This window comes from Anoplopoma fimbria, chromosome 13, assembly GCF_027596085.1.
Source record: "Anoplopoma fimbria isolate UVic2021 breed Golden Eagle Sablefish chromosome 13, Afim_UVic_2022, whole genome shotgun sequence".
NCBI lineage: Eukaryota > Metazoa > Chordata > Actinopteri > Perciformes > Anoplopomatidae > Anoplopoma > Anoplopoma fimbria.
In genome coordinates this window covers 24,137,661-24,162,795 of record NC_072461.1, presented here as the reverse complement: position 1 = coordinate 24,162,795, position 25,135 = coordinate 24,137,661, and the positions used below count along the sequence as shown (strand labels likewise).

General features: G+C 40.9%; 1 protein-coding gene across 6 annotated transcripts in view; it reads right to left on the bottom strand.

The window, feature by feature from the left end:
• Positions 1-25,135, bottom strand: part of LOC129101314 (calcium/calmodulin-dependent protein kinase type II subunit beta-like) — a 70,013-nt gene that overhangs the window by 20,223 nt on the left and 24,655 nt on the right. For 3 of the 6 annotated variants that reach the window (XM_054611078.1, XM_054611080.1, XM_054611082.1), the window contains exons 6-13: positions 19,049-19,121; positions 14,818-14,920; positions 13,944-14,027; positions 13,650-13,744; positions 12,735-12,857; positions 12,462-12,545; positions 10,679-10,721; positions 2,026-2,063 (exon numbers count right to left, since the gene is read on the bottom strand). In XM_054611078.1, coding sequence (XP_054467053.1) covers positions 2,026-2,063; positions 10,679-10,721; positions 12,462-12,545; positions 12,735-12,857; positions 13,650-13,744; positions 13,944-14,027; positions 14,818-14,920; positions 19,049-19,121 — 643 coding nt within the window. Of the gene's footprint in view, positions 1-2,025; positions 2,064-10,678; positions 10,722-12,461; positions 12,546-12,734; positions 12,858-13,649; positions 13,745-13,943; positions 14,028-14,817; positions 14,921-19,048; positions 19,122-24,786; positions 24,860-25,135 lie in introns of all 6 variants that reach the window. The other 3 variants (XM_054611081.1, XM_054611083.1, XM_054611079.1) reach the window with 2 other exon arrangements.

The window sequence follows — 25,135 nt, the reverse complement described above, 5'->3', positions numbered from 1 at the left end:
AATAATTCTCTCAGAGGTCATTTCGAGTTTGAAATCACGGCTGGCGCAATATTTCTAAAGGTGTTACATGTAGCATTTATACATCAATAAATGACTTGCAAGATAATTCTGGACTTCAAATAAACACTGGAAACCTCATATGGCGTTTACAATGTATTTTAAATTCTTGAGAATAGTAAATAGTAAGAGTTTTGTAGCAGTGTATCTAACCATTGTGTCGATGTATAAGAATGCTACATGTAATATCTTTTAGAAAACTCACAGTGTGTGTTATCAACATAACAACACTGCATTAAATGCCGAATAGAGTGGATATTTACTGGCAGTAGCTGGCAGCACGGGAGGCAGGCGGTGGCGTGTAGTAAGTGCCATTAGAGAGACAGCCTGCTTGCTCTGAGCAGGTGTTACAGCTGCAAAAACGTCAGGTGCCATTACGCATTAATGAACCTGCAGGAGCATGGGGGGGGAGGAGGAGGAGGAGGAGGAGGAGGCCGAGGAGAGGAGGTCAGAGTCGCCAAAAGGACATATGGCGGGAAAGAAACAAGAGAAGAGGAAGGGGCGGCAGCAAACGAGGGAGACGCTTGTTTGAAAATGGTTTGGGGCAAGTGTGTGGGGAGCCTGTTGCTAGGCAATGAGTGTGCCGCAGTGGAAGTGTCTATTTCTGTCTTTCCAGGGTCCAGACTGGCAGCTATTCCTGGAACCGGAGTCACATTCCCTTCTGAACCGACTGAGCAAGGAGAACGGGGAGGAGGGGATGGCCATGCGCACACACACACTGAGACGCACACACACACACACACACACACACACACACACACACACACTGAGACACACACACACACACACACACTGCTGCACATGAGCAAACCACACATGCGGACACCCACGCTTACGCACATCTCGATGTGCAGGCATGCTCAACCCCCCCCCCAACATTTGCGCTTTCGTTCTCTTTTCAAACTGACAAACAAATGTCATACATTCACATTTACATCACACACACACACACACACACACACACACACACACACACACACACACACACACACACACACACACACACACACACACACACTATGTGTATGCACGGGAAGCTCTTCCCAACATAACGTGCAATGCTTGAGAAAAGCAAGCGCATCTTTTTGCACGTACACCGTGTTCCGAGCTCCGTTGCACACCATCGAAAACACACGCCGCACACACACAGGACACGTTCGTGGAAGCTTTGTGTGGGATGTGTTACTGCGGTGTGTGTGTGTACGTGCGAGCGTGGGATGGTGAGAGATCTTCATTAAAAGATGAACTGGAATGTGAGGTTAAAGACCAGATGGGGTGAGCGTGGAATAGGAGGCACTGAAAGAGGAGGCAGAGACAGAGATGGAGGGATGAGAGGCAGAGGCCAGAGAAGTGGCGAAAAAAGAAAAAAAGAGGGGAGGGTGACAGATGGTTGCATTTAATAATGGAGATGGAGAGGTGGCAATGAGCAGGATAATGCCAAATATAAAGGGTGCTTTCAGAAGGATGTGCTACTTGAGGCTGCAGACTGACTGAAAAGCACACACACTGACACACACACACACACACACACACACACACACACACACACACACACACACACACACACACACACACACACACACACACACACAGACACGCTTATACAGACATGCGTCCACAGATATGCATCCTTTTTACAAAACAGTATCTCTTTACACACCCACAATGGTTTGCCAAACTCAACAGACACCCACACAAAACCACAATCTCCACATACTTCACAATTAATAACACATCCAATGGGATTATGACAAGACAAGATGAATGAGAAACAAACACATTCAACAAAGAAAAGAGAGCTTCAGAAGGCAAAAGGTGAGATTGGCCAGATAAGGACAGAATCAAATAGTGGTGCAGAGAAAAAAACATCAGAGAAGAAGAAGAAGAGGAGTTTGTATCTCTGGCAAAATGAAGCAAGTGGGGAGTCAAAAGGGGGGAGAGACGTGGGAGACAGGTGATGACCCTTACCTTGACATCTGCCTTTTTGTTGAGCAAGGTCTTAGCTGCTGCAATTACAAACACAGGGGAAATAACCAGTCAGAGGCAGAGAGGAGCAGAAACAGAGACAGTGATTCACAATATCTGCTACATCTTTGAACTACATTTAAAAGATTACATATGTTTGACTTTGTGATGTAATCTTCTTCATTGACATCTTCCAGTCAGGAAGTAAGACCATGATGTGTGTTGTTATCCACACGTTTATTTTCACTAGTGATGCTGAGCAGCTATGATACCATCTAAAAACAAACCCCTGCAAGAAATCAATACAGAAGTGGGCTTTTATAGATCTAGCAAGGTACATCCTAAAGGTGTTTGATGCTGAAGGCCAAAGCTAGTTAGTCAGGTGCCTCTCAACCTAATACACATTGCTCTATTTATTTTTTCCCCTTCTGTCTAGAGACGAGCTAAACGGTCCGATTGTTTTGCGGAGCAGATCCCATTGCTTTGTCTTTCATCAATACAAAAGACGCCCCGTTGTTGTTGCCAGTGAAATAAAAAATGTACTCCAATTCATTGTTTCAAATCAACTCTTGTGCCAACGTCCCCCTCATGGCTGTGAGGAAGCGGAAAAACAAAGATGGCTGCCGTGCCTGCGAATTAGCCCAGCCTTAAAGAACTCTTTTGGGGCCTTAAGGAGGATTAGACTTTCCGTCTGCTCTCTAATGAAGGGTAATGAGGGAGGAGGGTAGGAGAGGAACAATGATACTGCAGACAAAGTCCTCTGATGAGAGTAAAACCCATAATCCCTTTCTACAGTGAAAACTGCATGTTCACACAGAGGGGCCCGAAAATAAGAGCCAGGCTCTCTGTGGTGTTTTGTGGCAGGTGGAGGCTGTGGACGGAGGATTAACATCAACAAGACCCAAGATCTTGTTGAGATTGGACGAGCAATTGTGTTTCATTTTACTGCTTGAATACCAAAAATGCACTGGCAGACCTGTTGATACTGTCCAGCGTCAAACAAACACACACAGGGAAAAAAACCTACGGCATACAGGCAGTGATGAGTTTTACATTTTGCCATTTTTGATGATTATCTGTTTGGCTATTATGCAAGTCTAAAAGGTACAAACTATTTCTCTGTGGTTGTTTCTCTGTGACAGTAAACTGTTAAAAGTTCAACAATTTAGATTCAGCAATCGGTAAAAGAAAAGAAACTCCGTCTATGAGCTAAAAATATCCCACAGGTCCTGATTAACTTTGTATATATACATTTTTCAAGCAATAAATAGAGTGAATTGAAGCAAAAATAGAACCATAGAAAGGCTGGGTTAATCTCCCTGTCTCACACTCTCCATTATTGGTGTAGAGCTATCAAAGTAGAGACAAAATTAAGGAAAATTCAAGGTTTACGTTTCAACATTATGTTCTTTTCTACACTAGCTGCATAATATTTGCAGGTAAGCACTGAAAATTGCTTCCAACTGTTAAGATAAGGTTGTTTACATAAGAAAAAAAGATTCATAGATCTGTACTTTAAGTGGTAGACTGGAAAATCCACACTAGCATACACTAGATGTTAGTGTTTTAGAGCATTAATAAAAGCACCAAAAAACAAGTTTGAATATTAGATCATTTGATGTCCTCCTATCTGGGACGGTTTCTACATCAATAATGAACAGTAGTATGTTCTATAATAGTCTGGCTATGTTATAAACTGAGAACATCAGCAACATTTTGTGAAATGCCACGTCCAAGTCCCAGACTCCTCCTCTCTCTCTCTCTCTTTTACTCCCGTAGACGTAATCCTTGCTGGGACTTTTTAAAGGGGCTGAGTGCAATTTCAAGTCTAATCAGATGCAATCACGTCAACAGCCAACCACGTTACATAAAACACTATTTCTGGCGGTCTGGGATGGTTTTTTTTTTCTTCGTTTTTTCTCTCTCACGCTTCCCCTCTCTGAACATGAGACATGGCTTCTATTTAACTTTCTCACTTTCATTTCCAAACATGTTCCGAGCCAGCTACATTGAATTTTGAACAGAAGCTGAGTCCCATGAAAGAGTCCATTGGGCAGCTCAAACCCCAAAGGAAGTAAATTCAAAGTCTAGTGGAGCCCTGCCCATGTCCTCTTACGTAAAAAAAAAAAATATATTTATATATATATATTACATCCTTACAAGTGGAACTTTAAAACGGTCACTTGTGACGGTGATCAACCACCAGCCACATTATGTCTAAGATTTCCTCATCAACGTTTCTGATATAACATCTCATGTCTGAAGTGAGCTTTGCACATTCGGCAGTCAAGCAATAAGAAGTGATAAAGATGCGCTTCATGATCCGGGGGGATGTGAGAGTGGGCATGAATGTGCATGGTTGATTGTTGTGTCGTTGTTCCTTCTTCCAAAAGGCTGCGTGTTACTGCGGGGAAGAAATGGGGTCAGAACAGAGTCAAGTTCATTCTCGCGCACTCTCTGATGGCTCGGCAGAAGAGGGGTAGGATGTGAAAGGAGAGCAGAGAGGAAGAGTAAGGGGAAGATGAACGAACGGGATCACTGGGCTCCTTTCAAACACTATTGTTCTGTCAAAGTGGCAAACTGGATCTTTCTAAATAATCTGCCATGTTTCTGAAAAAATGGCTTGGATTCCAGTGACGGAGAGAAAAGCTCTGAGGGAAACCTGAAAAATCAAAAAAAGATTAAGCTTAATTTAAATCGAAGGTGGAGAAGCAAGGGGCGCTCCTTACCTTGCCACAAATTACACATGAAGCACGAAGAGAGAGGAGGAAGAGATTAAAACAAAAAAAAAATTACCTGCTACAAATTCTTACAAGATGCACAACTGCGGGAGAGAAACAAGGGTGGGCTTGGATTCACATGAAGATTCGGGGGATAGAAAAACGCCAAAAAGTGACGTCTGGACTAGCATTTGGAGTGACCCAGTTGGGTGCAAGAGTGACTTTTATCACACATATAATGTTGCATGTTGAAGGCCGGGACACATTAAAAGATACATCTACCCTCCTCCTGCACATACATAGGGTGAGGGATTGTACTTGTGTGTATGAATATGCAAGGTAGAGCGAGGCCTCCAGTCAGCCAGGGAGGCAGAGTGAGGCTGATAGGGGGAGGCAGCCCACTATAAATATTTGATTGGAAACCTAGTGGCGGCTCAGGGACACAGAGAGGACTGTGGAGTCCCAGCGGGCCACTGAAACAAGGACACGGCAACTACTTCTGTCTCCTTAGCTCAATGCTAGATTGGCATGTGATGCTCTTTGACATTTATGCCTGTGGTTCATATCTGGAAAACCCAGAAAAACCACAAAAAAACAAAACACATTAGGGCTGGTTAATGTTTATTAAAATGTCCTCCAGATGTAATGCTCTCGCACTTCACAGGTTAAATATTTGGGGTGCTGATAGACATTGAAAAAAGACTTGACAAAAATGGCGCTGATATCACCCGTAGGTCTCTGAAGGAATGTTTTGAAGCGTACTGATACCTTCAAATAAACAGTATTTATTTTTCAAAAACTGCCATAATATACTGTAAATTAACAAATCTGAGCTAGTTTCCATCAAACTAGCTCAGAGAAGCTGACTGCTAAGTGTGCAGATATTTCCTCTCCAGAGGTGGCAAATCAAACAACAGCTAAAGGCGAGTAAATATTAGATTTACATTTGTCAGGGGGGGAAGAAATAACGCCTTTGCAATATTACTGTGGGCAGCGTTTGATGGCAGTCTAACTGAACTGCTGCCTCTCTTTCCTGCATGTGGTGTCCACACAGATAGCGTTGCTGCTGTCAGCCCTTCTTTCTACATAGAGCTTGCCTTTCATAATGGCCAGAATGTTTAATTTCATTATAAATGTAATCTTTATTTAGTTAAGTCAGAAAAAGTAAAGTTTTGGAAGCGTGTGCTCATTTGTAGAATAATAAAAAATATTAAATATATATATATATATATATATATTTAAATATATTAAAAGCTGAAACTCACTTAATTTATGGATCCCTGCAAGTCAATGCACTGTCCCAAAAATATTTCAGAATAAAAGCTTTGTGTTAACAAATTAAGGGATTATGTCCACAAAAAGATGCCAGAGGGCTTTTAATTTTAAAATGGAACTGAGTTTGGTGAGTTAAATAACTATTAACTTTTTTCCATGTCCGTGACATGTTCTGAGGGTAACGACATCGAAACTGTAGTAATGTTGCTGGTATGATGTACTGCCAAAAGATCATTATCACTGTATATTTTTGCTGTTAAGTGTGCACTGCACAAAAAGGCCTTGAAACTCACCTGAGTCGCAAACATTAACTTTTGCATTTAACCTAATGTTGTTCAGATCTGAGCAATATGAAAAAAGCAGACAATTTGTGTCCCTGTAAACAAAACCAATAGATTGCATTTTGTGACTATTTCACTAACTGTCGTGAGACTGTGTTGTGAATACAAATTCTGAACTATATATACAGTATGTGGACTATATGAGAGTTTAAGCTTAGCTCTGTCAGTGGGCTACTCTGGGATATATAGTCTGATATCCCGACTTCATGTCTTCATATACACTTCATGAGAACCAGCCCAGCCTCTAATCTTCCACAGTGTTCACCATGCACCACAGTTCCTTCCCCCCCAGTGTGTTGCAGCGCATGCACCAGTCCAGTGCCCCATGCAGCATTCACCAGCAGCTCTAGGGCATCTCCGTCCTTAAAGGGTGAACTTTCCAGTGTCATTGTCAGACAGAGAAAAGAAGAGAGAGGGCAAAGAAGAGTGAGGCGGGAAAGTGAGATATGAAAGTGTGTTACAGAAAAGTGACTTGAGAGGCGTCAGTGACCACCAGAGAGGTAGAAATGACAGATGACAGGAAAGTGAATGGATTGGTGATGTGGGAGGAAGGAAAAAAGTGCGAAGGATAAAAAGAGAAACAGGGAGACAGGAGAGAGGTTTGGTTTTAGGCGAGGCCATGCTCTAATGCTGCGTCTAGAGATGAAGATGATGGGATGAATATGGGTCAGTGGGGATGACAGAACAGTGATGGGCACTGCAGCCATCCTATCAGATCTTAGACAGGAGGTGACAAATGTGCTGATGTGGAAAATATAAAGCAGTAGCTGCACTCCCATTCAAGCCCTTTTACGAATTATAAATTATTATGAATTATGTTTTCCTGAATTAAGAAGTTTTGCAATAAATAGCAAAAGTGGAACATTTGTTAAATAAGCTTTGAAGTAGGTTTGAAATGATGGCTTTATCTTTAAATGAATTCCTACTGTCAATGAAAGTCATTGCATCTATTGAGATTGGCCCAATAATTATGTTAAGCAAATGCTGTACTTATATAAAAACAAAAAACTATGGCATATAACAGCTGAACAACATATTTCTTAAAAGTTGACCCTGATGCCTCTTTTGTTATTGATGTATTTAAGATTAAAAACTCTTAATTCCTTTAAATAATTGTCTTAACTAGATAAAACAAGTTGCATTTAAATGTTTTTTTGATGGATCAAAAAGTTGCATAAAACCTGCTAGATAATAAAAAGGAAACATAACTAGCATGCTGCAGATGATGAGTAAACTGGAGATGAAAGTGAGTGAAATGAGTGGTCAGCCATCATGCTCTGAGCTCCCATGCTGAGGGAGGAGAGAGGGAGGAGGCAGAGAAGAATGAAAGAGGGGAAATAGAAGAAGAGGGAAGAATAAGAGTAAAAGACATGAACAGATATGGGGGGGAGGAGTGGCATGCCCTGGGTGAGCCGCCACGCTACCTTGTTCCACCAGCCCTGCGGTTGTGCCGGCGGCTGCAGCCACTGCTGCTGCTGCCGCGGTAACAGAGGCCGGAGCGGTGGTCTGTCTGCTGCCCACTGTTAAGAGTCCGACCGCCAGTCACGCATGGAGAAAGAGAGTTAGAAGGCAAGGAGGAGACAAGAAAAGGGTTAATGAGGAGGGCGAGTGGGGGGTGGGGGGTATAACGATGGAGAAATGGTGGAAAAAGGGCAAAATAGGAGAATGCAATGGGGAGGGGTAGAGTGAAAAGAAAGAAAAGGTGACGGCGGAGACAAACAGATGTAATTAGTTCAGAAGAAGAGGGATTAATTCATACACACAAATTACCGACATTATTTGGTTGTAACACAAAATAATCAACTGCTCCGACAAATGGATCACAATGTAAATTTCCCCGCTGCGGGACTAATAAAGGATTATCCTATCTTATCTTATCTTATCTTATCACCAGAGAAAGAATGTCAGGGAGAGACAAAAAAACTCAACTTTCATCTGAGAATGTTTGATGCTTTCATTTTGTCCAAATGTATCCCTGACAACGGCGTAATTGTTAGGATGATGATGAAACAGAATTTAGTAAATGTTAGTAGTCGCAGTGCTCACTGACCTTAACATCTGTCAGCAACATTTACAATTTATAACAGGCTGTTATTATTTATAATTGGAGGTAAGTTATATTGTAATGTAAATAAAATGTTGGTGGCTTCACTCCGTAGGGAAAGGATTTACAATTCTACAATTTAAAACTTTAATCTGAACCTGAACTTCATACTGTGCTACGAATACTAGAAGACACGTGGAGGGAAATAGAACCTCCTCTTTGTCAGCGCACTGATCTGTTAAATGCATGATTTATAATATATGATGAGAATACAGTCAGCCGTTGTGTAAAGCGCTGATGTTGGCTTATGTGTTGATGTTATATGTTATTAAGACCATTTCCCATTTCCCAGCTTACAGTTTTGATAGTAGCTGCTGTGAGTCATGTTTACTAAAGCAGCATGCGTGCTCACATACACACCAACATCATCGCTCACATTTATATTTGCAAAAAACACACATATAGTACATGAACACAGAATGTGTTCAAGTTCAACAATTATCAATGAACTGCTCTGAATTCTTCTCGACAATCCAATTTAAACGTTCTTCCACACAAATTCTGACTTAATGTTGCATACAAAATAGAAAAATATATTTTTTTCTTCTTTTTTTATTTCACTGACTGCAACAGTGCTGAAAATTTGAAGAACTGGAATCTTTGGGTCTCACTGTCTATATATTAACTAAGGAAAAAGAGAGGTCCCGACTGAAGAAAGTAATTTGTGAAAGTGTCTCTGAGGAAACCTCAAGAGGAGGGAGGTACAGAACATTTGATAATGTCCATCTTGGATTATGGCAGAGGTTTATAATACATTTTAAAACCTTCAAGAAAGTCTATCTATTACAGATATATACATAAATACTAGCACACAAGTACACAGACACAAACACATCCACAGCCTGCTGATCAAATTCAGTGTTTCCCCATTATTTTAACGTGGCAGTTCAGCATAGTGCAAAGGACACAGCCTACCTTGATGGCTCAAGTGTTTTCAAAACACTTCCACTTCAGGTTCAAATGGTCTAACAAGCTGAACTTTTATACAGTGAGGTCATTTAGAGCAGTGGTAAGTATGAAAGTGTGGTCAGTATAGAACTTATTCTTTAGCTCAAACATCATGAGAGCAGGGGGAGAAACCAAGTAATTGTGTAAATAATGCAAATCTAGAACTGTTCTTAGCCATTTAGTTATCGTGAATCTTAAAGCATTGGAGTCACAAATATAAACTGTCATCCCGCTGAACTGATTATGCTTGTATTTTTAAAATGCTGTCACATAAATTCATTTAACAGCTGTTTTGTTAAAGTCCCAGTGAAACGGAAGTTAGAGCGTCTTTATCTACTGTGCTGTGATGTATTTCACAGTGAAACTGAGCATTTCAGTGGTTTGCAAGTACAAGAGGGATTAAGATCACACCATTCGCATTTGATTAGACCGCTAAAAAAGTGACAAGTTAGATTTTAGTGCGATACAGAACCACAGAGCACTGATTGCTCCAAACACACGAGAGAGAGATGAAGTGGAGACTCCAGTCTAAGTTTTTGCCCACTGATATCCAATCACACTACTTTTTCACACTTTTATCTCTCTCCATATGGCTCTGTAATCTACTATAATCCACAAATATTTTTTTTATATGACCGGTTGTGGTTAAAAATAACAAGAGATAAATTAAAAATCAACAGAGGAAAACAGTATTACCGAAGGGAAAATGTATATTTCATTTCACTGGGATTTTAAGTACTTTTTTTTCAAGTAGATTATGCTTTGTATTACATTGGTCCTATTACCTTAGTTAGATATATTAATACTCAAATAAAGAAAAGGGAAACACTGAAGTTGCACTAAAATGAAATGAAAATGTGACACACTTTTCTCTTTGGGGGACAAATACTGTAGGTCTGTCACTGAATTATTGTATATTTACTGTTTTTCAGGGTTCACAAGGAACAAGCCACCATTTAACGGAGTAGGCCATGCAAAGGAAATTAATGATATTTGAATTAGATAAGTCAGGTTTTGGGTGAAGTATTCCTCCAAGATGGTGGCATGTTTCTCAGAACCAAACTGACTTGCTTATATTCAACACATATTTTAATATCCCTCGGTATTTAAGTATTTACATATTGCAGTAAAACTGGCATGCAGACAATAAAATCCCTACATTTTGCATGTTTACATACACTTTACATTGAGTGATGTTTGGTTCACTGATATGAATGGTAGATTTAAAGTCATGAGTGATATAACAATTATGTCCAGGAAACACTTACCAGAGAAATTTCGAGAAACCAGCATGGTGGTAAGAATGGCCCCCTGAAAGGAAACAAAAAAGAAGTTACATTTTAACCACCTAAGCTAGTAATGCAATGATTTTTTCCTTTTGACTCAACCAACATTTAGACGATTAAGAGCTTGCTCAAAACAAAGACGGGTCTTTCCTTGGAAAAATCCGGACTTACAGCAGGTGAAACTTAAATTTCCTTAAGATAAAATCCAAAGAAGAAAGTGCAGTGAAAAAGAACCACTAACGCTATTTAATTAACAGATAATCAGTCCAAAATGTGACATTTATGAGGCATCATGTCTTACCATTGAAGATGTACCCAGAAATAAATCCATCTTACAAATTACACAAAAAAAACCACAAAGAAGTTGCCCTGTATGTGTTAAAAAAAACTCACACCTGCACTATTGTAAATTAGAGAGCAAGGCATCGCTAGGCCAAATTAACTTGAAAATGTAGTATGATCACAAACTGAGTTTGACTGAGCAGTATGAGACTGAAAGGAGCGAGTTAAACAGAGAGAGAGAGAGATAGAAAGAGAGAGACAGAGAGACAGAGAGAGAGCGACAGAGAGAGACAGACAGAAAGAGACCAAGAGGTAGAGTGACAGAGACAGACAGAGAAAGAGAGAGGTAGAGACAGAGAGAGACAGACAGAGAGAGAGAGAGACAGAGAGAGTGACAGAGAGAGAGACAGAGAGAGACAGACAGAGAGAGTGAGACGGACAGAGAGAGAGAGAAAGACAGAGAGAGACAGAGTGAGACAAAGAGAGAGTGAGACAGAGAGAAACAGACAGAGAGAGTGAGACAGAGAGACAGACAGAGAGAGAGAGACAAAGAGAGACAGAGTGAGACAAAGAGAGAGAGTGAGACAGAGAGAGTGAGACAGACAGAGAGAGAGCGATAGAGAGAGAGAGAGAGTGAGTGAATTTTATTGAGTGAGTGGGAGTGAAGAGTAAAGCAGCAAATCTTGACACTTTTTTTTCTCTGGAGAGATCATTAACAATTGGAGCTGATAACTTTTTTTATAGGGCTCTTAAAATGGTACTGAATTGTAAATAGAACTTTGTATTTAAGAGCTGCGGAGGTTGACAATATACTTCATACCCGAACACCTAAAATGAGATGCCACTCTACCATAAACACAGCAAAGGTGCTGCAGAAACTAGCACAAGTGGGTGTATGTTGTCCCCCTTAATGGTTCTTGTTTTCTGATATCTGCTGCAACGCTCATGTCTATTTTTATATTTATAGATTTTTGGCTACTATTTGCTTTGATGAATTAGGAGTGAATTGTTGCTGTTGTTTACTATGTAATTGAATGTCTAACCTTGCCATTGTCCATCAATACTTTCTAAATGTGAAAAGCCATTTGGTTCACGCTGATGGCATGTTGGTTGGATGATCCAACGTTTGCCTGCAGCCACCTGCTTTTCTGCTTCCAGTTCAGCCATGTGCTGGTATTTGAGCCATGCCAAGACTGGCCAAAAGCAGCAGGGTTAACGGCGGCATGCGACAACGGCTAAGCTGTTGTATCCACACACAACGTTGGCAATAAATCAGCGAAGAAGGCAAACTATGCATGGAGGACAAGTGTGGATCTACATATGACCTCAGCGGCAGAGTCGGGACGAAAAGCGCCATCGCCATGTAACCATTTTATTTACATTTTATACTTTTGGCTCGAGGAACAGATTATGTTATATCATGTACAGGAGTTTATTAGAGCAGAAGAGGAAAATGTGGTCGAGGGCGAGCATGCAAACAGACCTTGAGTTTCCTCCTGGCATTGAATTTCTTCAGGCACTCCACGGTCTCCTGTCTGTGCATCATAGACGCCACTGTGGACCGTTGCTAGGAGAAGGAAGGAGACAAGAATAAGAATTAAAAGACAAGGAGATATCAGTTAGTAAAGGTTTTTGTGTTTGCCGTGATCCAACCACTTGTTGGTCAGAGTTAGACGTCATTTTTTTTCTATGCGTACAGTAGGTGTGTGAAAGATAACTGCTGACTCCTTGTCTATCTCAAGCAGGGGACACTTACGCAGACCCATGGGTGCTTGAGGGCCTCCTGGGCAGTGATCCTCTTGGCTGGGTTGATGGTGAGCATCTGGTTGATCAGGTTTTTGGCCTCTGGGGTGACTGTGTCCCACTCTGGGGAAGGGAACTAAAGGGACAAACAGAACCACGTCTTAATATTCAGTGTACAGCTGAAACTATCAGTTGATTAATCGATTCTTCGATTTATCAGAATCAATCAGCATTTTTTCAATCAATTTATCATTTAAGTCGTTTTTCAATCAACCATGCTGAACGTTTGCCGCTGTCTCTGTTTTCTCTGTATCATATCATTGTAAATTAAATTATAGTTAAGATTTTCTGAGTTTTGGACTATTGAGTCGGACAAAAAAAGCAATCAGAGGACGACACCTTGGCCTTTGGGAAGTTGCGATGAATAAATAAATGAATAAATCGTGATTTGCTCTAAACGAAAACTGATTTTTTGGTAGAATACAGGCAGTATTTATCATGGTCATTTTTAAGATGCAAGTTCAAATCTTTATTGGATCTCTCAGGCTTGAATTTCAAAGGCAATAATGCATTTGCATGTCTTGTTTTCAATAATATATTAAATAAGTGAAACTCTACAAAGTCCCTACTGAAAAATCTTCAATGTCAAAAAAACTATAAAAAAGTTGTGTTTGGGTATAAATATCGAGGTCTGAGTCATATGATCCCAGAATCTCTGCCAGAGAATCAGTCAGCCTCTCTCTCTCTCTCTCTATTTGAATGTGATCTAAGGTGAGGCTCCCTCTCTTGCACCCCCTGAAATATGAATGAGGTGACTGAGTTACATAACTGTTGCCAAAGAGGAACGAGGGCGGTGGGGGGGGAGAGGGGGAGGGCATTACAGCAGGAGGGGAGAAAAGAAGAGAGCAAGAGAGTCGAGGAGACTCACATCGTAAGCCCCGGCCTTGATCTGCTGGTACAGCTTGTGCTGGTCCTCGTCCCAGAAAGGAGGGTAACCCACCAGCAGGATGTAGAGGATCACCCCTGACACACACACACACACACACACACACACACACACACACACACACACACACACACACACACACACACACACACAGAAAATGCAAAAATTGTTAGAAAATGTCCTTCAGGGTGTGTGTTTTCTTTTGTGTACAGCTATCTAGGAAATGCTATGTTTGTGTTAACTGTGTGAACGAGTGTGTCTCTGTGCACAACTCACCACAGGCCCAGATGTCCACAGGTTTGCCATATGCCTCCTTCCTCAATACCTCAGGGGACAGGTACCCTGGTGTGCCAGCGAATCCTGCAGTACACACACACACACACACACACACACACACACACACACACACACACACACACACACACACACACACACACACACACACACACACACACACACACACACACACACACACACACACACACACACACACACACACACACACACACAGAGATTGATTGATTGATTGACACCAGATTGTATATCTGCTACTCTTGGATCGGCTTGTATCTTAAAAGACAGATTTGAAGCTTGACGGTCAGTTGATTGTGAAGGAGAGTCCACCACTGTTGGGGACAGATGTTTGTAGAAGAGATCCAGGTGTGCCTCAACAGGACTAATCTAAGACTGACTGAGTCACCGTCTTTTTTGCTAATTAATCTCAATGTACCAACAATAACTCCTTTGTGATCAGAGTTTGACATCCATGATAACAAAATATAAAGTAGGGGAAAGGGAACATGAATGCATGGCCACCATTGGCACCAGATCAATATGGGTTCGCCATTTATCAGATGCAAAACACTAGTGACTATATGACAAAGTGGGCCACTTTGTTGTCAATTAAGGACAACAATGGCGTCAGTACAATACAATACATAATCTGGGTTATACATCTTTACACTTCCTCTTCCGTGGCCACAATCCTTTAGCGTCTTTATTCTTTTACCAAGCGTTTAACATACCGTCACAATCCTCACCCCTGACAGTAACTTATTCTATCACTGTAGTTATACTGAGTCCCTTAATAGCTTAATGTAAATACACATAAAATAAAGAAACAATGGACTCCTGTGTCTGCTGCACCTACCGAACCAGGCCTGCTGATCCCCCTGCACCTCAATGGCCAGGCCAAAGTCGGCCAGCTTCACTGCGGCATTCTTACATTTGCTTGCTAGGAGCAGGTTCTCTGGCTAAAGTGGGTGAAGGGGAGAGAAAGGAGGTTAGCAAACATTTTTGAAGAGCTGGATGTAGATACGCTCAAAGTTTTCATGCTGAGTGTTTTTCTCATCGACATTGTATTCAACACACACACACGACATAGATGTCATTTGCATAACTTGGGTGGACACACAACAGTTACACAGTAAAAGTAAGTCCAAAAACAGTGTGGACTAACTTTTACTGTACCGTACGGCTTCATGTGTCCACACCACCTCGTGAGTCTGCAGTGCTTTTTTGTCCTAGGCCTCCTGTGGTGTGCTTTGGTCTATAGGCTCCATCTCCGTGGCCCAGATAATGCAGCCAGCCTCATTATTCTCTGTCAGAGGAGGGCTCTAATAATGGGCTGCTATCCCCACTGGCCCTAGCTCTCTCATTTTTGTCTCCCCACAGCTCTCTCTCTCTCTCAACTCTCACTTAATCGTTGCCTCTGTAAAAGCATCTGGTAATCTTGACTGACAAACAAAGCTCTGCTGAGAAATTTGAATATGATTATAGCATGGCAAGATTGCTTTATTTCAGTAAACAGCCACAGCGTGAAGGCCCGAACGCACTGAAAGAGGCCAACGCCCAAGGTTTGAAGTACACCTATTGTTTTATAGGGCTGAACATGCACCAAAAAGTATTTTGAAGTGTGTCAAGCTGCTTTGAACTGAAGACCCAGTGACCAAAGCAGTTTTTTCTGCAGCCACAGTATCTGTTTGGAAAACTAATAAAAAGTTTTTTTCCCCCAAGAGGACGATATTGTATTAAAGAAATACACAATTAATAATAATATAATTCTACTGTTGCTCTCACTGGATAGAATGACAGTGTTTTTGTAGTCCCAACAACTCCAACGGACTGATACGTCCAACTAGACAATCGTGTGATGTCAATTTCCCATTATCTGGTTGAATATTAACCTATATGATTTCAATAATATAATCTGACCACTTTATAGTTTCAAACCAGAACCTTTATTATTTAGAACAACTTAAAAAATAAGTGTTAACTGTAATAATCAAAATATTTTCCTATATAGTGACCTTTTCATAAAATACTGCTGGTTCTGTGGAGTTGCATAGTAGCAGGTCAATTCTCACTTTCAGTGCATTTGGGCTTTTAGGCTTGAAAATACTAGCTTTTTCCTTCTAACGCCTACGCTGAATCTTGGTCTAACTTTACATAAAAACAAATAAATTCAGTTCTTTGTCTCTGCCCATTTAAGGTTTAACCCTACCGGTTAAAGTTTTTCTGCCTCTAGATCAGCCGTGTCACCAAGAATCCCTTGTGTAACATAAACTTCCAACCTGGTTTATCATCTCCAAACCCGGTTTACGTTTGGTGCCGTTTTAAAATGCTACTACTCTGTCTTGGCTATCTGTCAACAGTAAAACCTGCACGCCTTGCACTTATACTAATGTCCAAATTCATAAGGCCTTTTATTAATGAATCTTACTGTATGTGCAGCTTGTAAGAGGGCGCAAAGTTCCAAAGCCTTTACTCTCTTCCTTGTGTAGTTGTTTCCTGAAATGCACCTCAGTGAACAGCATCAAGTGCAGACTTACTGCGTGGAGAGAATGAGGGCATTATATTTATATTTAGGCTGCCTTTCTGTCACTGCCTCCCTTGCTTTGCAGCAGCCGGTGTCTTTGCACCCTCTTGCCTTCCTCCCTCCGCTCAGCCAATTAATTTAGAAGCAGAGGAATACTTATACTGTTTACTTAAAGTGCAGATACTTTAAAGTGTGCTTTAATAGCCTTTTTGGGCTGATAAAGTAAAAGAGAAGGAAAGAGAGAGAGAGAACCAGTAATCCTGAGGCGCTGTGCCTACCTCGTGTCATCATATTCTCCCAGCTCTACCGCTTGGTTACGCTTTACTCTTTTGTAAACGAGGGAGTTAGAACTTGCCAACACTGCAGCAGTAAGATAATCCCTGAAAATGGATGTGGGTTGAAATTCTGATGAAGCATGCACTTCCATAAAAAAAAAAAGAAAAGAAAAAAGAAAAAAGGTGCATAAATGCAATGAAAAAGCATCTAGGCCACATGATTGGACAAAACAGCAGCAACAGGCATCACTTTGTTAATTTAACTGCTCCGTCTCTTCAGCACACAACATACACTTAGACATGCACACACAGCTGAACACAACGATGACTCGCAACTGTTTCGGTTAAAAGGAAGAGAGAAGGTGTAAAGACGACAGAGAGAGCTGCATTGGAGAGCAGTTCACGACAGGGTGTTCCAAATGAAATGATTGCCTTTGACCTTACGTTGAAGAAATGACTGAGTTTGAATGTCGTGATTATAGCCAGGGCTAGGTATACTTTTAAACATTCTGATATTAATGACACCTGAAAGAAAGAAACACCAAAAACAGCTCAAACAGTGGCTGAAGTTTGTAAAGTCTGAAAACATATGATTTAAATAATAACCCATCTGATCCAAAAAGAAGTTAAAACTGTGTTACAGACATATTTGAGTTTGATTCCAAGCCCTAAATAAAATATTGGGACTCTATTGGGACATATAATCTGAAAGGCAGTACATTTTTTTTATTTCTGAGATGACTCTGAACATCGTAGTGCTGGCACGCATATACATTTGTTTGCTCTGTTGTTGTCTCATTTGCCATAGCCTGAATTCTAATTCGAGGGATCTTGTCACCCAGGCTGTCCTCAGTCATCACGCCATGACCTATCGCATGAAATGCTCTCCGATGCTCGGGTGTGAAACCAGATAGGCGTGTCGGCTAAATAAAGAAATAGCCACAACAGTTCTGATAAACACAACACGCCTTCGCTGGAATGCTGGGACTGACATTTGCATAGAAGAGGTCCACTTGACGAGGTGCATCGTGCAACACAAGATGCGACAGACAAGCATGCGCAGGCTGAAATGCGACCGGGCACAAGACATGACGGCGAGAGGACTGCAAACAGTTTGATTGATATCGGTTCTGACGCAGATTCAAACACAGCTTAGGTTCTTCAGCAAAACTTCTGTTTAGTTGTTAGGCAGTTCACAGTCAGCAATCACATTAAACAAGGATATTGCTTGCTGTACAATCTTCAAAAAAGCATTTCAAGCTCAGAAAACTTCCTTAACATTGAAACTTGACATGAACTATATATATATATATATATATATATATATATATATATATATATATATAAATCCGTGCAATATAAATCTGTGCAATAGCAAAATCTGTGCAATACAATAATTATACAATAATTATTCTGTCTATATATATAATATTTTTAGTTATTGTGGGTTTTTTACTTTTTTAATATTCTTTACTGTGTGATTACCTATTTATAATACTTGTTTTGAGCTTGTTTTTTACTATGTCTCTTGTTTGCACTATCCTCTCTGCTGCTGTAATCCTGTAAATTTCCCCGCTGTGGAACTAATAAAGGATTATCTTATTTTATCTTATCTTATCTATGTGTTACCGGTTCATAATTAGCAACTGGCCCTCGGTTTTTCATCCCTAAAAAAGACCAGCCAGTCAGCCAAAATAAACAAATGTCCCAACATCACAAGTCAATCGATTGCGGTTTACAGAAAATTAGCTGTCGCATTTGAAGCACTGAGGGTCATTTGCTGATCCAAAGAAGGCAATATAAACCACACAGGGTGACTCATAATCAATAGTCAACATATCTTTCTGACTAGTAAATGAACCAGAGGTCAGATTAAGTATCCTCTTGGGCCGCCTTGGATGGATCCATCAACAGAAAACAAAGGACCGGCAGTGCAGTGACAAGATCATGTGCGAAAAAGGTTACAGCTTCGTCCTCATGGATAATTGCAGCGAAGCTATAGGGATTGTTTTAGCTGTGAGAGCGTAGAGGAGCTATTGGCCCGACTAAATAACTTGTATTATATGGGCTTAGAAAGAAAGCAATTTGTATTCATATCAGAATTCATGGGGAATGAGATGATTCAACCCTCTCTGAGTCCTGAGGCATTGCAAGTGACACGATGTCCACAAACATGACGACAAGTCAGTTTCTCTTTTACACATCAGACCTACACAGACGGCACAGATAACACAGCACAAATATCTAAGCACACTCATTGGACAGATAGTCGATTCCCCTTCACTCACCTTCAGGTCCCGGTGCACCACGCCCATTTGATGGCAGTGAAGCACCGCCTCCAGGATCTGCTGGATGCAATGACTGCATGCAAACACCAAGGGGGAGGGGGGAGGGAAGGGGAAGGGGAAGGGGGGACGCATGTTAGTCTGAGCAGCGCTACAATCCCGTGCACAGGCCAGAGGTGTGGAGGGAGGGGGGGGGTTAAGGAGTACGAGAAGGGTTGGGAGGGCTCCTCTGTTGCCAGCGGTCACAAACTCTCGCCTTTTTATTGGCTCCGGCTGACCCATAATAATTCACATTTCATGGATTACCAACATTTTCTGTGATGTGTACCACAATACCAAGCTGTTTGCTTGCTTGCACTTCTGTGTCGAGCTTCCCACGTGGAAGGTGGCCTACGTTTAAGATGGCTACTTAGGGAATTAAGTGGATCAAACACCATTTGTTGCCATCATTTGTGAGATTTTTTGGGGGGTTCGACGCGGTTGTTTTTAAAAGGGCATATGGCTGTGGGTGCTCTGCAACAGAAGATCCCTTTGACAAAATCAATGATCTTCTTAGATACTCTACTCGTCGTAGATGAGTACATCCATGTACACACTCATCTAACACATTTTACAGTTGGCTGCAGCTGGATTCTAGATATTCCCACCTCCCTCCGTGTTTTAGTCATGTGGGTGATGATAGAGGGTGTGAGAATGTGGCTGGCCATTGGGAAGAGGGGGACGGGGGGGCACAGAGGGCGTTGATGAAGGAGGTGAGGGAAGGAGTGAGTCATTGTGCAATTAATAACATTTAAAAGATGTGTCTGGGATCAACGGCATGTCGACTGTCAGCCTAGCCGGTCTCTGCTGACAAGAGCTGTCAGTTAGATACCGGACACTAAAAATAAGAACCCAAAAGTCAAGAACCGTGCGAGGGACACGGAGGGATGTTTGAGGTTGGAGTCCAAGCAGAGACCAGATGATGAGGTTATATATGCGATGCTTTGGGAGCTGTGGAGTGATGCAGAGCTGCGTGAAAGCGGACGCACACGCCAACACAAGCACCTGTGTTACCTGGGACGTGGCGCTGTGTGTGGACAAAAGCTTGACTGTTAATGTGGGCTTCCTGTGCATTGACCAAGTCAGAGTTCATCAATAATCAGAATGATGTTTGTTTTTTAATGTTTTGTTTTTTTCCCCAAACAGGATTTTGTTTTTGAGTGGATTAAGAGAAAGACATCCCACAAGTTTTAAACAGCTGTTGGTTATAAAACTTGCATTTCTGTTGTTTTTACAATTTTTTGTATTTCTAAATGTTAAGGCAAATCAAATTACACAACGGGAAGTAATGAAATATCTACAAAGTTTAAATCTTTTAGAAGTTCAATTTTGTAAGAGTTCGCACAGACCCTCAGAAATCCAAAAGAAAGGACTTCTCACTTTACTGACTCCTGTTGTTCAATCATTTACGATCTTCTTGCCCATTGGAAGCCAAATAGACTAGAATGCAGGGTAGTCACACTACATATAGAATTTTGAATTAGGCCAATTAAAATACATGCAAAGAGGTTCATTACTTTAAAAACATGAATGCTTTACTTCTGCTGTTTAACGGTCAAATCGCCAAACTGAAAGATTAAAACGACTGACACCGTGATCACTTTCTAAAGCAGTGAAATCCTTCCTCCTGGTAGAATGAACCGCTGCGCAGTGTTTTGGCGTCTGATAATCTTTTAATCTCATGGATTAATTACTCAAACTTGATATCCTGCAAATCGTATTTCATCGTCTCACCTGTGCCACCAGCAACACACTTCCACCAACGCAGCCCCCCCACCCCCCCTTTGGGTGTTTTTTCCACGGAGGCCGGTTTGAGAGCAGCTTAATGGAAGTTTTTGGATTAATGGAAAAAGATGCTCTCTTGCTCTTACAACACTATTGCTCTTACCACCTACACTTTTGGAAATTATTTTTAATGCATCTGGTGTTTAAGGGCATTCTGCAGTTTGAATACAGTTGAAATAACATATTGAGAATTAGATGAGCTTTGTGAAGAGAATAGGTTTCTTAAAAAAAAGTAATTTCAGGAATACATTTAATATGACATTTGACGATAGGACTCAATAATTAGTCAAACAAAAATATAACAGACTTCATGGACAACACAGCCAATGAGGATGTGCCATAGTTCCTCAAAAAAAAACGTACACGTATTGAGGGTTGACACTAAAATCATTATTTGTGAGAATAGCACCTTATCACAAAGAAACTCCTTTGCGGTGTTGCAATGTTTCATAAAAATCTAGTTGCTATCATATACTTCATAAAAGTAGAGGAATCATGAATTTGTCACTAGAAATTAATTATTTATAAATACTTCTTCTTCCTTCATTTCAAACAAATGAATAAAATTATTATTTTTTATTTTTTGTTGTTTTGGCATTCAGGGGGTTGTGGTGTTTAATGGCTTATTTATTATTTAACCTGCTCTTTATTTGTTTGTTAATCATATTTTATTGTAATTTTTCTATTCTTAAATTGTGTCTTTTACTTTTGCACTGTGTTTATTATCACGCACCAATCACCAAACCAATTTCCTTGCATCTGCAAACGTACTTGGAAATAAACCGTTTCCGTTTACTGATTCTGATTTCTGATGAAATTTGCATTATTGACGTGGTCTTCCTGATCTCACTTCTACCAGAAAAGCCCCTTCCATCATGGTGTCGGGACTTGTGAGAGAAAATGTACATTTTAACCGTAGTCTAATGCTTTATCTCAAGATTTCATGATCAAACAAAGAGTAATCAGTAAACTAGAAGCCTAACAATTGGGCTCAGAAAATGAGGTATTAAATGGGGGCCGACAAACATACCTCGAAGACGGACTTACAGTAATAGGCTGCAATAAAGGAGGAGTCTGGCCAGTCTGTGAAATATTATAACATGAGAGAAACGAGAGAGAGGGAGAGGGAGAGAGAGAGAGAGAAGGAGAGAGATGGACTGGCATGGCCGTAAAGTTCAGGGCTATAAATTAGAATCATGTGTCTCGTTCCTAAAGGTCTCCCAATGAATAAATACTAGGCAGGTCACATCTACAGCCCAAATGCTAAGAGCTGTGTGTGTGTGTGTGTGTGTGTGTGTGTGTGTGTGTGTGTGTGTGTGTGTGTGTGTGTGTGTGTGTGTGTGTGTGTGTGTGCGCTGAGAGATCACTAAAAGCAAACGCGAGCATGTGGCTTCATGTGTCTGCAAGTGTGCGGTTGAGGCTAAAGGAAATGTGTGCTGCTGCGTTCTTATGCAACCTCATTCACACTTAAATGTGTGCCTGTGTGTAGGTATGCACGCAGTTTAGTGTGCGTGTGTGTAGTTGTCCGTCCTCGTCCTCCTCCTCCTCCTCCTCCTCTCCCCCCCTCCGAACGTTGTCAGCTGTTGAGCTCTGTAACCCGCAGGATCCTCTGCATGTGTGTGTGGTAGGAGGTAGGACTTTATCCCAAACGTTCTAGTTAGCAGTTAGCGTTTGGTCACGCGGCGGATATCAAACTCAATATTTCTTCTGATCTATTCTGTGTCGTTGACCTCTTTGTTTTAACTATACTGTCTATTATAAAAAGCCGGTTGGTGTGGGCACATTTTGTGTACAAGATGTGTTTCTGTGTACGTATGTAATCTGCTGTAAGACATTTGTTTGTGGTTACCCCACTTTACTGTATTCTTCAAAGAGGAGCTGAATAATTAGGTCTACAGCACATCCAACCCACAGATGGGACTTAAAATAACGCTCTTGTTTTTCACTCTGGTTCTGGATAAAAGTGATGGTGAAGATGACAATAAAATAGGTGCTAAACTTGTTTTGTGAATTGTACATTTTGTTAAGAGGGTGTTTTCTGTGATCTGATACGTAGCTGTTTTACTTGTTCTTACAGTCTGTTTGTATCACTTGAAATGTGCTTAAAATGAAAAGTGCATCGTAAACAAAGTGAACTTCTACAAATGCATTGCTTGAAGTAACAAAAACATCAGCTTTTTAATGATTATCTCCTCACAAATAGCCATTAAAGGATCTAAATGTATGTATCTACAATATTGCTGCTAATTATAATTATGGAAACATTCCATTAAATTAGGCAATACAATTGTAAATTGTGATTTTTGTCATTAAAGGAATATATCACCCACATAATGAGTATTATGTTACCTTGATTTTTATAGTAAACTATGTTTTTCTCGCATGCCTCCACAGCGAACGAAGAATCAAAAGATGGAAAAAAAATCTTGATTAAACTGAAGTAAAGAATAAAGTTTTAGCAAAGATACATGTTTACGGCTGGAGACTTGATTTGTGCTGCATGGTTTTGTAAATGGATGTTAGGATATAGTTCGTCTGTCGTTAAATTTTGCCTCCATTTTCTTCAATTCATCAAGACTTTCCTCCATTTTTTGATTCTTTGTTACCCCTGAAGGAATTAGAGAAAAGTTTTCTTCTAGAATTCAAGGTAACATGAGGTGAGTAACTGTTACGCAAGTAATCATTTTGAAGTTTTCTTTGAAGCAAGCAATAAAACTCTACTTTGACACACAAAAAGACACATTTGCTACCTTTTTTCATCTTATATGCATGATTAGAGTGCAACATATGGTGGAAAGCCTTCAGTCTTCCACCGTAAAATGACTTTTGCTGTCGCTGCAGATAAAGCTTGAGCACTTATTATCTCTCACATAATATTCTTATAAATACCTGCTGGTTCAAAGTGAAGTATTAAAAGAGGGCTGCAGAGTTTGGTGATTATTGTATGGCAAGCAGAAAAAGAGCATTTATGCCATTTTATGAAATCACATGTAATAATCCAGAATGTGTGTGAACTACTTTATATATCTGGCTTAAGGATAGGGGAAACTTAAAATACAACACCACCCTAAACGGTGTTGTCCTTTTGATGACACTGCAGGTTTGAGTCTGGCTGACTAGGTACAATTCAGGACTGAAGATTAAAGCATCTTTATACCCAAACCACCAGCTCAGGAGATGCATTTCCGCAGCGCAGTTCTTTTGTTGTGTTTTTCTTTCCGCTGAAGATATTTAAACACCATAAAGATGTACTTGATGTTGACTGAGGCGGTCTTGAAAATACACGGATCAATACAGGAGAATAAATGACTCAAAGCTAACGAGAAGGGAGGAAAAGAAATCAATGAAGATCAGAATGAATATAACTGTGGGTTCTTTTAACAAACCTGGTGGGAGAGATTGATGTTTGCATGGGCATGTGTAAACACTGGATATCTATTCGTCTGTCGAAGGCTGCGTGTGTGTGTGTGTGTGTGTGTGTGTGTGTGTGTGTGTGTGTGTGTGTGTGTGTGTGTGTGTGTGTGTGTGTGTGTGTGTGTGTGTGTGTGTGTGTGTGTGTGTGTGTGCATACAAGGCTCATTCATTGATTGATCTGGTTGTCAGTCAGTGCAACAGGAGTTTTATCATGTAGTTGTTTGTAAAATGATAGTAGAGAGATTGGTTGGGAGGGCGGATGGAGCAGGGAGGAAGGGTGAGGCAGGCCAGGGTTCTCCAGTTAAATTGAAAAATATCATTAAATAAAAAAGCAAAAAGGAAACACGAGAGCATACCAAGAGACAAGTCGGACAGGCGGACATTAGACAAGCAACGGACGACACGAACAGACGAGACGGAGGAGGGAGGGAGCAAGGACGGAGGAAAAGGGACGGAGGAGGGAAAGGAGGCAAGGATGCAGGTGCTCCTCTACATGTACTAACCTTCAGGTCCCTGTGCACTATGTCATGTTGGTGAATGTGATGGACACTTTCTAGAATCTGATGGATACAGTGACTGTGAAGACAAAACAGAGAGAGGAGGGACGGTGGGGGGGACGGATGGAGAAGGGATGAAGGTGGAGAAATGGAAGGGGAGAGGGGTGAAAGGGGAGAGAGAGGATGCCAGAGTGAACAGAGTGACGGGGCAGGGTCAATGCAAGATGAACGAGACAAAAATAAGGATATGAGAGTGGAAGGTTAGATTAGAGGAGAAGTGACATGGATGTTGGAAGAAATGAGGAGGAGCAGGAAGAGGAGGAGGAGAGGACGATTGATGCAGATGAAGATGTCG